Source organism: Uloborus diversus, chromosome 10 (genome assembly GCF_026930045.1).
Source record: "Uloborus diversus isolate 005 chromosome 10, Udiv.v.3.1, whole genome shotgun sequence".
NCBI lineage: Eukaryota > Metazoa > Arthropoda > Arachnida > Araneae > Uloboridae > Uloborus > Uloborus diversus.
The window spans coordinates 61,623,639-61,637,997 of record NC_072740.1 but is presented as its reverse complement, the minus strand read 5'-3'; the positions used below and the strand labels follow the sequence as shown (position 1 = coordinate 61,637,997).

The following is a 14,359-nucleotide window of genomic DNA, read 5'->3' as shown; positions in this document are numbered from 1 at the left end:
AAGTGTTTTCGAGTGATGACAAAGGAAAGTGTTTGATTGAAGGGATTGCTTTTGTTTTGATCTTCACCATAATTAGTATCTATATCTCACAAAAATGTAAAGGAATTCAGTCAACTATTTCAAGATTCAATCATTTAAAAGATGTCCTCAATAAAAAAAATTAAAAAAGAATCGTCCAAAAAAAGAAATCTTTAACATCCAAAATCCTTGGAGCAGGAAATTTGATTTGCTTCAAAAATCAACCAAAATATAGAATATTTCACTCCAATGTATATTCTCCTAGAATTTTCTTTTTCATTCTAATGAGTCATTCTTCCAAAAGTGTACCTTTCTGTCATATGCCTTTTGCTGTGGAAAGTTTAAGGAACAATTCATTTAACAATGCTTTTTAATTTAATCAAAAATATATCTATTTAAACCTGCCATCAATTTTTTAATGATAATTTTTGTTTTAATATAGTTTTGGTTCACAACATGTGAATTCTCACCTCCATGGCATCTCATACATCTGGTGTGACTGTTTATGTTGCTTAATAACTTGTTTAATTTAAAGTATATACTTATTTATTTTTCCTTTCACAAGTGTCTCAAATTCTAATTGTTTAAGTAAATTTAACTTTTGTGTTTTAGTTCATTTCAGTAGGATAAGAAATCATGTTATGCAATAAATTCTCACTTCCTTTACCTAAACACAAAATGCCATTTCTCTTTAACACGTGGCAGTAATAACATCACATTTTATTTTCCATGATACGTGACACAACATACCCTTGTTTATTTTCAGCCATAAAGAAGTTGTGAGATTTTTTATCGAAAAACAAGAAGATTTTTGTTTGAAAAACTAAGTGTGGTTATTGTGGTTAACTCTCACCTCCATAAAATGGAATTTCAGGGATGTAAATTAATGTAAAAAAAGAAATGAATGTATTTTATATTTTTAACATGTGCAGATGTAGCAACTAAGAAAAAAAATTTCATGAAAAATGTGTCCATCAGGCCTATATTAACCGAAAATTCCTCACTTTCGTGACAGACCTTATCAATGTCATTATTTCTGAAGTAAAAATGAATGATGGAGGGGAAATGCATCAATATTAGGCATTCAACCAAAATTATAAATTGCCAGTATATTCTCAAATTTACTAAATACTATTTTTAGCACACATTTGAACTAAAAGGATAACTAAAAATTAAGTTGTACTTTAACTAAGAGAACTTAATATTAGATTCCCACAAAACATTAAAGTAGCTCATTGTTTGCACAATTAACAAAATTACTACTTTGATTTTAAATTGTCCTCGATTTTTAAACATTAAAAGTTTTTTCTTTTTTTTTATTTCTGTGAACAAAGCATTTATTTTTTTTATTTATGAGTAAAATAATTGGAACTTAGCTGGACCATTGTTTATATTTACTTCTAGTAGGTAACACTTTCATGCAAGAATAAAAAATAAAGAAAACAAAAGGTTTCAAAATTGAAAAATATTTGCGTTCAAAAGTTAAATTTTCTGGAGAATGACCCTAACTCAAAAATTTTATCTTTATTTCAAAACATTTCATAATTTTTAATTTTACAAAATGTATTGCATATCAATTCTGAAAAGAATCATTACGGTTCATTGATAATAACTTCATTCTTGAAGCTAATCTTTTTTTTTTTTTTTTTTTTTTTTTTTTTTTTTTTTTTTTTTTGCGTACCCTGCATTAAAGTTTAAGTCCTTGAGAAATTTTTAAATGTCCTTAAACAGTACTTGAATTTTATTTGCAAATTACAGGGGGAACCCTGGATAAAACAAACATTAAAACTTGCTTAAACGACCAATAATTTGGCATACTTCAACTTCACCTGGTGTCAAACTTTTATAAGTAAAACTGTAGTAATTAAGGTACCCAAAATTGTATTTTTTCTTTTTTTGTTTTTCCATATGAGCATTTTTATAATAAAATTTTCTTATAATACTTCAGCCATCCACTTTTTAAATCATTAATCATATTTGTTGTCATCTGTTTAACATTGAGCCTCTATGATGTGGTTGATGAATTAGGGCTTGCGCAAAAACACTCAAGGTCACCGCAAGGTTATTGCACTATTCAAGCTGCAAATAATACCCTTGTTTAATTAACTGTATTCACTATAAAATGTAGGGTAACTCATATGTATAGAGCATTGTGCTGCTTCAGTTCAACTAGTTTTTTACTCAAATTACTTCAATTTAAAAATAATGTTCTCCATTTCATATAGCAAGATGTCATATTTTATGTGTTGCTATTTGGCCCCATGGGGGTGGCAGTGTTTTTGTCCTGAAGTTTCTGATCAGGTTAAGTCAAATGCTGACAGGCATTGGGGAACCTCGGGAAATGAAAATGTGAAATATTGTTGAGAAGTAGATGTACAGTATAGGTTTAAGTTTAGTTAGAGAACAAGTCATCTCCAGGATATGGCTTGTTTTCAAACTAAATGGAAACATTTTCTGTAATTTTTTTAATGAAATGACTTTTTTTTCAGGCTAAAAGGTGTATCAACAGCAGTTGAACTGGAAAGTAAAATAATCTCAGTTTAATAAAAATAATTTTAAAAAAAGTGGTTATTGCTGGTTTTTAGACTCAACGATTCAATTATAATCAAAACTACCTCAAAAATATGTTGGTACCCACTTGCTCATGTAACATATTTGTTTCTCGCCAATATGAATGGAGTAATCCTCATAATCTTTTAGCTTCAAGTGTCCCCTTTCACCAGCACAACTAGAATCTTTTCCTAATAGAGTTTTTTGGTTCATAAAAGTCCTCATATAAATATATCATAGAGATTGATGATACGGCTAAAAACTGAAGACTTTGATTGTTGACCTCCTCACTGCTCCCCAGCCTCTTAAAATTATTGCACCCTTTTTTTCAGGAAGATATTTTCTCCTTTGAAAGTCCATGTATTATAATTATTTAAGTAATAATAAGGTTTTTTTTTTTTAAACTAAAGCTATTTTCATACATTAAACAAATTGAAAAAAATATTAAAAACAAGTAAGCTTTTTTTTTTCTTTAATAGTAAAAATAGTTGATTTTACTTGTTCTAAACTAGTTGTTTGGCACAGCATTGTTCATGTTGAAAGAAGTTTCGTTAGTTAATGAAAATCTCCAACCCTACTCCCTCCCCTTTGAAGTAAATTAAATTTTCTGTAACTAAAATGTGCACCTATTTTATTTTTTATCCTCAGCTCCAAGCATATTCTGTGTAGTAATATAAAATCCTTGTACTCTCCAAATTAATTTAGTATCAAATTTCAGGCTAATTGGTTGAACTGTCTTGGTTCAAAATAAGTCCCCGACAGACATAAAGATCTCTATGCATCTAGATAAGCTTGCTGCATTATTATTATTAAAGATTATTTGTTTGTAAAGTTATCTTTTTCAAAAACAAGTAATGTCCTTAGAACTTATATCAGTAATGCACCTTTTTCTTAACAATTTGAATCATTTTGATTTTTATAAAGAAATGTGTTGTAATCAGTCTTTTATGTATATATATATATATATATACACTATAATTTTGGAATGTACTCATATTAATAAAATAATGCTAATTAGTTTGCTTTTTTTAGACTGAAAAAGAATTCCAACTTAATCTTGATAAATGGATTTATACTTAACTGAATATACATTAGATAAATCAAAAAATGTGTGAAACTTAGAACAAAAAGTGACATTGTCCTCCCTTCTCTCTCTCCTTCAAAAAGAAAAAAGAACTATTTCTCAGTATTCATATGTGTAGTCTAATGTTGAGGATCACTTGAAATCAATGGGAAGAGCTGGTCCAAATATGTTTCACCCAAATTTAGAATTTTTGTGTGCCATTTTTTTCCTTTCTACACCCCCCCCCTCCCACGAAATGTTCACTTCTACATCTGTACATTGGTCATATACTCCGACTGTATTTGTTGCTCATTGTTTATCTGTTTAAATTACATGGAATTTACATACGGTGTTTATGGTACAAATCTATGGTGATGCCTTCAAAAAAAAATTTTTTTTTTCTCTTACACTCTTGAAAAGTGCTTGAGTTTTTTTTTCTGAAGAGTATGATCCCTGTTACTGACCTGGAAATTAATCTATCTGCTTCGATGTTAAATCTAGTTTAAAAAAATGCTATCCTCCCTATGAGGAATAATCTGAACTACTTTTATTTAACTACGATAATTCGTCGCATGCGAAATTGGCTGACAGAGTTGAGAAATCATCTTGTAGTTGTTGGAATTGCCATCTTTTTAGAGATTTGTTTGCATAGATAGAAATCACAAAAATTATACTTTTGACTTCTGGAAAATTACCAATTTATCAAAATTGCAGGTATTTTATTTATTATTTTTTTAGTACATTGCACTTTTGTTATATATTATAGTTTTTTAATGTTCTAGTTAATTATAGTCATTTTTTTCTTTTTATTTTATCTATTTATTTATTTTGTCTGAACTTCCAATTTTTTACGAAATTAACTTTTTGAAACTATGATAGTATTAAATTAGGCTTGCTCCAAATGTCCAATATAAGTAATGTTGGCAGTCAACATATTTAACTGTTCAGTTGCTACTTCAATGTGCTGTCACACCTTGTTTTTAAGTTGGTAGTCACTGATGACACTCCCTGTCTTTGGAATTGATTTCAGTTAACTAGAAGTAACTTCCAAAATTTTACATATTATGACATCGTAAGCTGCATGTAAAATACATTGTGCATTAATTTTCTCTATCACATTGATTATTGAAATTTCGATTGTGCATAGATTTGTATGTTAAAAGCACACACACAATAAACATTTTTTCACAAATAAACATTTTCTTCAAAGATAACAGGTATGATAAGGTGTTTAAAATGCTTAAAGATTTTGTAACATTCTGGACATTACTATGTCAGAGAATAAATTTTGTAAACTGTTATTGTGAAAAGCAATTTTTATTTATTTCTTTTTATTTCTCAATGTTATAGATGGTTAGAAAAAAGTGAAGAAATAGAAAAAGGTTTAGATGCATCTGAAGGGAAGCCAAATCTAGATTTGGGATTTAAAGAAGGTCAAACAATCACTATAAATATGAATATTGGTGTAAGTATGTCATGTTTCTCTCACAAGTAAGTGCATTATATTGCTTCAGATAAGAAATTTATTTCAGCCAATGGGAACTGCTCTTTTCTGTACTGGTTGTAGCTATGCAGTTCACACTTGCTTTACTTTTTTTGTTCTTTTAGTTTGATCTTTTCAATAGAAATCTGTTGACTCAGTGAGAATTGTTCTTAGTTATCAGTTCAACAATTTATTTCATAGATCATGCAGTGGCATTATTCTTATATATTATTTCTGTAGCCTATTTTTTGTTCCTACGGGAGATCTTCCTCAATTATTGATCAATTTCTTTGATTTACACCTCATTTTAAAGCTTATCGTGCAGACTAATGACGAAAAATAGACCCATGGTCTAAAAATTAGTTTTTCTGTCAAAAAAAACCTGTTTTAAAGCACCAGGCTGAGGTTTTCGGTTAAATTTATAAGTTTAGTTTGTACTATGACCGACAGCTGAATAGCTCGATCAGCAGAGCGTTCGAATGGTAACTAGGAGAACAAGTGTTCGGGCCGGGCCCGGACGATCTGCATCGAATAATTAGACAAGTATCGTGCATTACATGAACATTTGAGTATATTTCTTAGTTTGGCCAAAAACAAATAGCCAGTCACATTTTTATTATATTCGAAAAGCTACATTAAAAACGAACTTAGTTTAACTGATTTTGTATTTTAACCGTTCGGTTAAATGATGAACACGTGCTGCTATCTAAGCCATAACGGTTCAAGCAGCCTGCAATAACAAATTGTATAAATTTTCAAAAATAAAAACACTTCTCTTCAATATCTTATCTTATATATTATTTCTATGGATTATTTTTCTATCGGTATGCAAGATGTTTCTTATTTCTTCAGGAAATCCCCCCCCCCCCCCATTTTAAAGCTTACTGGACTGGCTTTTGACAAAAAATAGAATTATGGTTTAAAAATCAATTTTTCGGAAACGTTCCTTGCTGTTGCAAAACCTTGATGCAGCCTGTAGTTCTAATGCAGATTTTTTTAAAGCGAAATTCTAATACAATTTTCCAATTTTTTGTGTCGTTTCGGGAGAAAAAAAAATCCCAATTAATCTGTTTTTTCTTTTTGTTTTTGTTTGTAAATAAAGCTTAAAAGCACTGGACTTAGTTGTTCAGTTAAATTTGATAAGTTTTTTCAGTACAGCGTTCGACTTCAAACTAGCTGATTTTTGGTCCCACCTGGGCTGTCCGCCTTTATAGTAATTAGATTAATATTATGCATTACATGTACTCATAACACACGCATGTACTTATAACATAATATTATGCATTACGTAACAGGTAATGCACGTAAGGCAATAAATAAATTCAACAGAAGTGCTCCTTGGCGTTTCGACTCCTTTATGCACGCTACAGTTATTCAGATAAGTTGACTATAAATCGGCGGGCAGAAAATCTTTTTCATTCTATGCTGAAATGTAGATTTTTCTAATAGCAGTGTTCGACCTTTGGTTTATAAAAAAAAATACTACCCCAAATTGAAACTACGCATTTCACTCAGTAAACCTTTAACTATTTATTTGAATACATACAAAGTAGAACATTAAAATTACTATCTACTTCATAAGTAAGCAATAATTTTCTCCTCTGCTTTCGGTGAAAAAAAAAAGAAAAAAAAATTGCATTTCAAAAAATTACATTTAAAAAACGCACTCAGTTCAACTGGTTTTGGTTTTGAATTTTAAGTGTTCAAGTAAAAGAAAAACATGTGCTGGCATTCAAGCTGTAATGGTTAAAGCTATGCAAAATTGTATCAATTTTCAAAAATAAAAACACTTATTTTCCATGTAATTTATTATTTCTCTAGAATGTTTGTTTCAATCATTATGTGTGATCTTCCTAATTCCTTAATCAAATTCCATGTTTTACAAATAATTTTATTTAAAGCGTATCATGCTGGCTAATGACAAAACGTAGACGCATGGTCGTTTTTTTTTTTTAGCAAAAAGTTTTTTCGCTGCTTTTTATTACACATTGTTCAATAAATTGCATTCGAGAACGAAGACACGTTTGCTCGGTTGGTTGGAGTGTCATGCTGATAATCAGAATGGCATCAGTCCGAATCTGTGTCAATAAATATCATTTTAATGTTTTACTTTCAGTCAGAGGCTCACATAGGCAGGAGTGTATTTGCCACAGCCCATTTTTCACATGCAAAATTACTGCTTTTTCATGAATAAAAACTTCTGATAATATTATGTTTGCATTGAAAATGTGTACAACAAAAAAGGGAGCAATGGTCACAGTATTACTACCAACATCGTATTTAACGAGGTTTTGTTACTGATGTCTTCAAATTACATGCCTTCTTTTGTGCGTAGACAGTGCAGAGTTCCGCACGGTCAGCTAGTTTAATTTAAAAAGAATATATTCTTAATGTCAGGAAAATGCCTATTTCTGCAGTTTTGAGAAAAAGAAGGAAACTTTTAGTACCTTTTTAAATTGAACAATTTGGACATTTCATTAGGAAAACTTTTTTTTTTTTTTTTCATTTTCATTCAATTAAAGAAAAAGCCATAAAAGTTTTTAATTAGCATTAAATAATTGCAGTATTTTTTTATAAGTAGCATTTTAAGACTCACTTTTTTTTTTAATTTTATTTATTTGCTATTCTTTTTTTTTTTTTTTTTTGCTCTAAAATTAAGATCAATATTCTCTTTTTAAAGTCAATCTCATTTTGATAAACAAAGTTACAGAAATTCTGTACCTCAGAGCCAAAAGGACTAAGCCCAAAAATTACAATTTCCCATGTATTATTGCATTGTATGTTATGAAACGCCCAGTGTAAGAAGGCTTCCTATAATTTTGCTGTCCCAAGTATAAATCTGCCTTGCAAATAAGAATATCTTAGTAGGAAATCTTTGTTTTCCATTGTGGACCTACAGCTTCAGTGAAAGCTGTTGATATATATTAAAAGAACTTGATGAAATTGTCCTCACCAACAAGTATTTTCTCTCCAGAGCAAACAGAATAAGTCAGGCACACATTTTCTCTAGAGCAGAAAAGATAAGCCTATTTGAAGCCAGCACAATTAAATCTGAGATATAATGGTGCTGTTTCCAATGCCCATGGTATTAATCTCTATACAGTGAGAATTAGTATCAAGATCCATATAAAACTTTATGTACAAACTTTTCCTTTGAATTCAATCATGCTTAAAAGAAGCCTGAGACACATCAAGCAAATTGTCTGTTCAAAATATCCTGGATGTACCTTTCTGCAAGTCTTGAAAGTAGCTGTAATGTTGACATCAGACATGAAATTCTCACTTTTTTGAGTTGGGAAATAATGTGTCAGAATTGTAAATATTTTAATGTAACTACATTTTTTTTCTTCCCATTTACTTTATTTTAATTGCAGAATTAACTCATTTTTTCAGAAAAAAAGTGGTAGCTCTAAACCACGCCCTAAAACCAGTTCTCTTGCTGGGGTTCCTGGACTTTTACCTCCACCTCCTGGTGGTATAAAACTTCCCCCACCTTCTTCAAGCAAACCCACCATCTCTCAGAGCTCCATGCCTTCTGTAAAAATGCCACAAACAGCTGCTTCAAATGTTAGTAGCAGCAGTGATCTGTTATTAGATCTTGGAACACCAGCTACAGATGGAGATTTAGTACAGAATACATCCAATTCATCGCAGCAAAACTCTGGGGCTGATCTTTGGGGAGAATTCACGACTGCATCTGCGTATGTAAACATTTGGCTTTATCTCTACCACATCCTTCATCTGTGCTCTGCTTTTTCTTTCTCTCTCTCTTTCTTTTTTTTTTTAAATTTTATTTTGTGGCATATGGATGTGCAGTATAACTTTGATTTAATGATACCTGATGTAATGATTTCTTCAATTTAAAGTTACATTTCACTGGACCCAATTTGACTAAATTAACTGTCTATGCTCCTCTAATTAACAATATTCTGGATTTAAGTATGACGTTTTTCAGTCCCTTGATAATCTTTAAATTGAGGTTGCACTGTTGTTTACAACAATGTAGCTCTAGGTTAACTGAAACTGTTGTTAGATTTCAAAGTGGATTTCTTTGGAATTTCAGACTTTTTAAAGTTTTTTTGTTATGCTTAAATGATGCTAAAGTATGTTCATAAATGAAGTAAAATTTGTTTTTATGGACCTTTGCATAAATAGAAAAATAAATGAGATATGACCAATATGTATCCATAAATAAATTTTATGAATAAACTTACAATAAGTTTGTTAAAAGTCATCATTTTTGAAAGTATGCATGCTTGAAATGCACTTTCTCATAGTTTCCTGGCATCCTTCACATCAGGCTGAAGTCATATTTTGTCCATTTTTAAGATTGAGAGGGACATTTTCCCATTATATGGAGTTACTAGTCGCCTGCGGCGACCAGCTGGTCCCCCTTTTTACGCCAGGGGTGCCGCCTTCGGCGGCTGCTTAAACAATTTAGCGACGACATTAATCAATGTTTTTCTCTATAAATCTGTATTATCATTCGTTTTTTTACGCCAATGTTGCCGCCTTCAGCGGCTGACTAAATAAATTTCGTGGCAGTGTCAATCAATCTATATCTATCTATATCATTAATAATTTGAATAAAATATTTTCTAGATCTGTCTCCAGTTTCGTCGTTTGGAATATTTTTAAAGGAGGGGGAGGGGAGACACAAACAACGTACTTTTCATGCAAATTTTGTCGAAAAATAACAAAAAGCACTTCCACTTTTATGTGAAAGCATTGTTTTTTCAAAGTCATGGTGTATGTGGGGGAGGGAGGGGGCATTGACATCCAATGTGCAAGCAGCCACCTACGGCGGCTGTTTGGCTAACTTGTCATTTACCTTTTTACTTCAAGTTTGCCGCCTTCGGCGGTTGTTTAAATAAATTTGGCAGCAGCATTAATCAATCCATCTCTATCTTTTTTTTTTTGTGCCATTCACATTTTTACACCAAGATTGCCGCCTTCGGCGGCTATGTACCTTTACAATCTATCTCTACATTTTCTTATCCATCTCTATTTATTTTGACCTCCTCACCCATTTCCTAAAAAAACAAAGAACACTCAAAAAACCGCTTTTTTTATTTAAGTAGAGCAAAAAAAAAAGCTCAAATTCCCCTTAGTGTGCAAAAAGTATCGTTTGACAAAGATAAAAGAAATCTCGCTGTTTTTATTGAATTAATGCGCACAACTATGAAATGTAACGTAATATAGATACAGCGAAAGGTCCAGCTTGGGGGGGGGGATGGAAAAAGAAATAAATGCAATCCCTAAATAAAACAAAAAAAAAAGGAAAGAAAAAAAGCAAGCGCTGCCGAAAAAACACGTGGTCATCACATCAGAAAATGTAGAAGTAAGCTATATAGTAAAAAGAAAAGATTAACATTGCTTGCGATTAAGATTCCATCGTAAATATCGAATCGAAACCCAAGTAGTGACGTCACAGGCATAAAAGATTGAAGAACGCTTTTTTCGACTGATGCGTGAAAGGACATAATGTGTTCAGCATTAAAAAAATTGTAAAAAAAAACTATTTCGTATTTTTAAGAACTTTTTTCTTCTGAAGAGGGCGAAATGTTTTTACTATTACCAACTTAAATTTCAGAAATGAGGCTTTGATACTTCTCGCAGGATGATATTAGAAAAAAATAAAACCCAGAAAAACAAGCAAATTAAAGGTTTTTTCAAAAATTCATAAAAAGTACAAAAATTGCTCTATCTTCAAAATTTTTTTGTTCATCATATTTAAAATTAAATTTCCGATACTATAGTACCAAAAATATTTGTCTGGCGCGATTGGTTCGGGGTCTGTGAGGTTAAAAGTACTAAAAAGTGCTAAAAATCACATAAAACATTAAATAACTTTTTTTCTAATTAAAATATCAAAAATCGAAGCCCGAGGTGCACAACTTCAGCAAAAAGTACACCTGTATACCAAATTTCATCTTTCTAGGCCTTACCGTTTTCCCGGGATGCGCGCCACACACACACAAACATCTTATTTTATTATATGTATAGATTAGAAATAGTAATCAACTTTTTTTTCTTCTGAATAAATGATTTGCTTGTTGTTTTTCCACTTATCCAAGAGGAAATTTTATGTATGAAATTGGCAGTTACGAGAATTTCCTGATAACTGTTTAAGCAATGAATGGAGTAATATCAGTTGATATATATGTTACGTCATGAAAACAGTTGCAGGAAATGCCTCTCACCGTTTTTTTTTTTAAATCTAACACAGTGGGGCTCAACTTATTTTCACCCGAGAACCGCACCTTACATTGAGATGAATCTTGCAATCCAAAACATAGATAAAATTTAAATATTTTTTAAAAAGTTTTAGATAACATCAGAAGACATGAAAATGAAAGAAAATTGCAAGTCAAGAATTGTTATCTCATTCCTACATGCATATTATAGTTATAGGAAATTAAGTGTCTATCTGTGTTTTGCAAAACCAATTTCTGACTATTTGGCTCCAAATTTGCAGCAATCATTCTTAATACTGAACAAAAGTGATTCGTTGCTTTGAATGTTTATGGGTCATAATTTTCAATTTGTAGCATTGAGCATAACAACAGACTTCATGGATTAGCTTTGCTGACTAGGTTGTGCACCACTGATCTAATAGGTTATTTCTTCGTATCTGATATGCAGTGAAAACAGACCTTTCCCCAGACTTGAACGGAAGTTTGCGGCGCCCAACTTGCCCTTTGATTCTTAAAAAGCGCCCAACTTGCCCTTCAATCTGTAAAACAGAGCCCTGATTGCCTTTTTGTTTATGAACTGGCTCTCTTTTGATTTAAGATTCTTACTTGGAAAAGAAAGGGAACCAATGTCTCCTCCCCTTGTCTAAGTGAAAGTAATGAATATCCATCGCCCCCCCCCCCCTCAGCCCCTCCTCCCAACTTGGATTGCCATTGAGTTGTCTATGAGAAATGCATGCCTTCCATTATCAGTTACTACAAGGGATAAAAAGTAGCCTGGGCATTGTAGAGCCTAAATGAGATTCTTTCAAGGGCCTTTCATTTTGGAGACAATAATGAACAAACACCTGGTTTTGTTCTTGGATAAGCCACTACTGAATTCCCAGAATCACTTCCTTACTCCTTGCCTCAGGGTTTGCACCCTTTTATTCAATAATGGAGAGCCCTTTACACTAGTTTCCAGTGCTGATACTGCCAAAGAATACTGGCTGTCATCCTTCTTCCTTATCACTTCATGGCAAGAGAAGTGTTTCTTTGTCCAATTGATATGTGGTTTAAGATATTTCTAACTCTTCTCTTTTAGCTGGATAAACGTTAAGTACTCCTTTGTATTTCATGATCTTTCATTCAAATTCAAGTTTTAATAGTGCTTTTACATTTTCAATTAGAATTAAGCAGGTGAAGTGGAGCGCCACTAATCCGCCAACCTGAAATCAGTGGTTTTTTTTTTTTTTTTGTGCTTTGAATTTATTTTTTATTTATATTTTATTTCAGTGTATAACAATCCAAATCTCGATTATTTGCTGAAACAGTTGTTTTTGCACATAATTTGTGGATGGTGATTGCAAATTGAGGTTACTTTAGTCAACAATTTAAATGTTTTCTCATTTATTTGTAAATTTATGATAGCATGCTAAAAAAATTTTCCAGTGCAGAGTTTAAGGATCAAAATGAGCAGTCACCATGTGGCAACTAAGACAAACATACATATTAATATGACATATTTATATATACATACATATTAATATGATTTGCCACAAATTCACCACTTTCTCGAACCCCATCTGCTCTAGCAATTAACTTTTAATACCATTCATTCATTACATTAACCTGTATTCAAACATATTTTATGTTTTTGTAACAATTTAAGAGCTAATTTGTTATTGTTACTTCTTTGGTTTTGACAAAAAAGTGACAACTAGTTAAAAAAAAGTAGCGATTAATAAATTTGCCTCTAGTCACCAATGGCAACCCAATAAAGTTCCCAATCAGGATATTTAGCATAGTTCAACTTAAACAGTATGCAAAGTACATTTATAAGGTTTGAACAGTAAAATAATTTCTTTAGGTTTTGTGAAATCTTGAATGTCACAGCATTAAAATTAAACTTTTTTTTAAGTTTATAGCCCTATTTTAAACTGAGTTAAAACTACTTGAAAACAAAATCCTTCTAGTCTAGAGTACATACCGTAATTACTGCTCTAAGCTATTGAAAATGTGCAGCTTATAAGTTAGTTGCATTGTCTGTTAAGAAAAGGAATGAGTTGTTTTACTTTAAGAACTTTACTATGCTGTTACTTTTTATTGCTTTACTGTCTCATTTCAATCTTTGTGTATTACATTTGAGTTTTTGTTTTTCTTTTTATGTATTAAATATGATTGATAATGATCTTCATTATTGCTTCTTTTTTTTTCTTCCCAAAGATCTAGCTCTGCATCTGGAAAAACTGAAGTTTCTACTGAAAACTGGATGAATTTTTAGTCAATATGATTTATATAATAAATATCAAATTTGTAGCATTTGGACAGTAAGACATAGTATCTTTGATCAATTTTAAGATTCATATTATTATTATCACTGAGTTTCCTAAATCCTACGTGTATAAATAATATAAATACTCAAATGTAATTGCTGTAAATAGCTTTATGTGTAGAAACGTGGTGAAATGTTTAATGATGTTAAAAGTTGTTAAAACATGAAATATATTTTAAATACAAAACTTTATAATTTGTTTATTTATCTTGAATGTATAGTAATGTAAGAATTCTGCTTTGTTTCAGCTGAAAGAAATAATGTTTAAACATAAATATCTCTTCAGCATTAAAAATTAAATGATCCATATTATATTCAGGGTATATTTAATTTTAATTGAAATTTTATTATTAGTAATGTGTCTTGTTTTTAAGCAAATGAAACTGCTTAATATATATACACCATGAAAATACATTTAAAACTCACTTTACAAAATCATGGGCATGAGCCTGGATATATATGCAATAAATTTAGGGGTCGCAAAGCTCACCATTTTTGGACCTTGCAAGAGCACTGAACACAGTTCTTAAGAATAGCATTATTAGTGTGTCCCCATTTAACCTGCAAAACCTCTATTTTTACAACCATTAGTTCTAGATGTGTACTTCTAATTGCAAAAATGGTCAGATCTCAAGTTAAGATATGAAAAGTTTAAACTGGAAAAAAAACTTATTGAAAAAATACAAAACCAAACTTTTTATAAGGTCCTCAAGTCCCCTAAATTGCATTTAGGGAAA

The 14,359-nt window shown here is 31.0% G+C and overlaps 1 protein-coding gene across 1 annotated transcript in view; it reads left to right on the top strand.

Moving 5' to 3' along the window:
• The window catches only part of LOC129231357 (NECAP-like protein CG9132), a 43,719-nt gene extending 30,069 nt beyond the window's left edge, over positions 1-13,650 (top strand). Inside the window, exons 5-7 of the mRNA XM_054865649.1 lie at positions 4,982-5,096; positions 8,508-8,815; positions 13,514-13,650. Coding sequence (XP_054721624.1) covers positions 4,982-5,096; positions 8,508-8,815; positions 13,514-13,571 — 481 coding nt within the window. The 3' untranslated portion in view covers positions 13,572-13,650. The remainder of the gene's footprint in view (positions 1-4,981; positions 5,097-8,507; positions 8,816-13,513) is intronic.
• Positions 13,651-14,359: the final 709 nt, after the last annotated feature.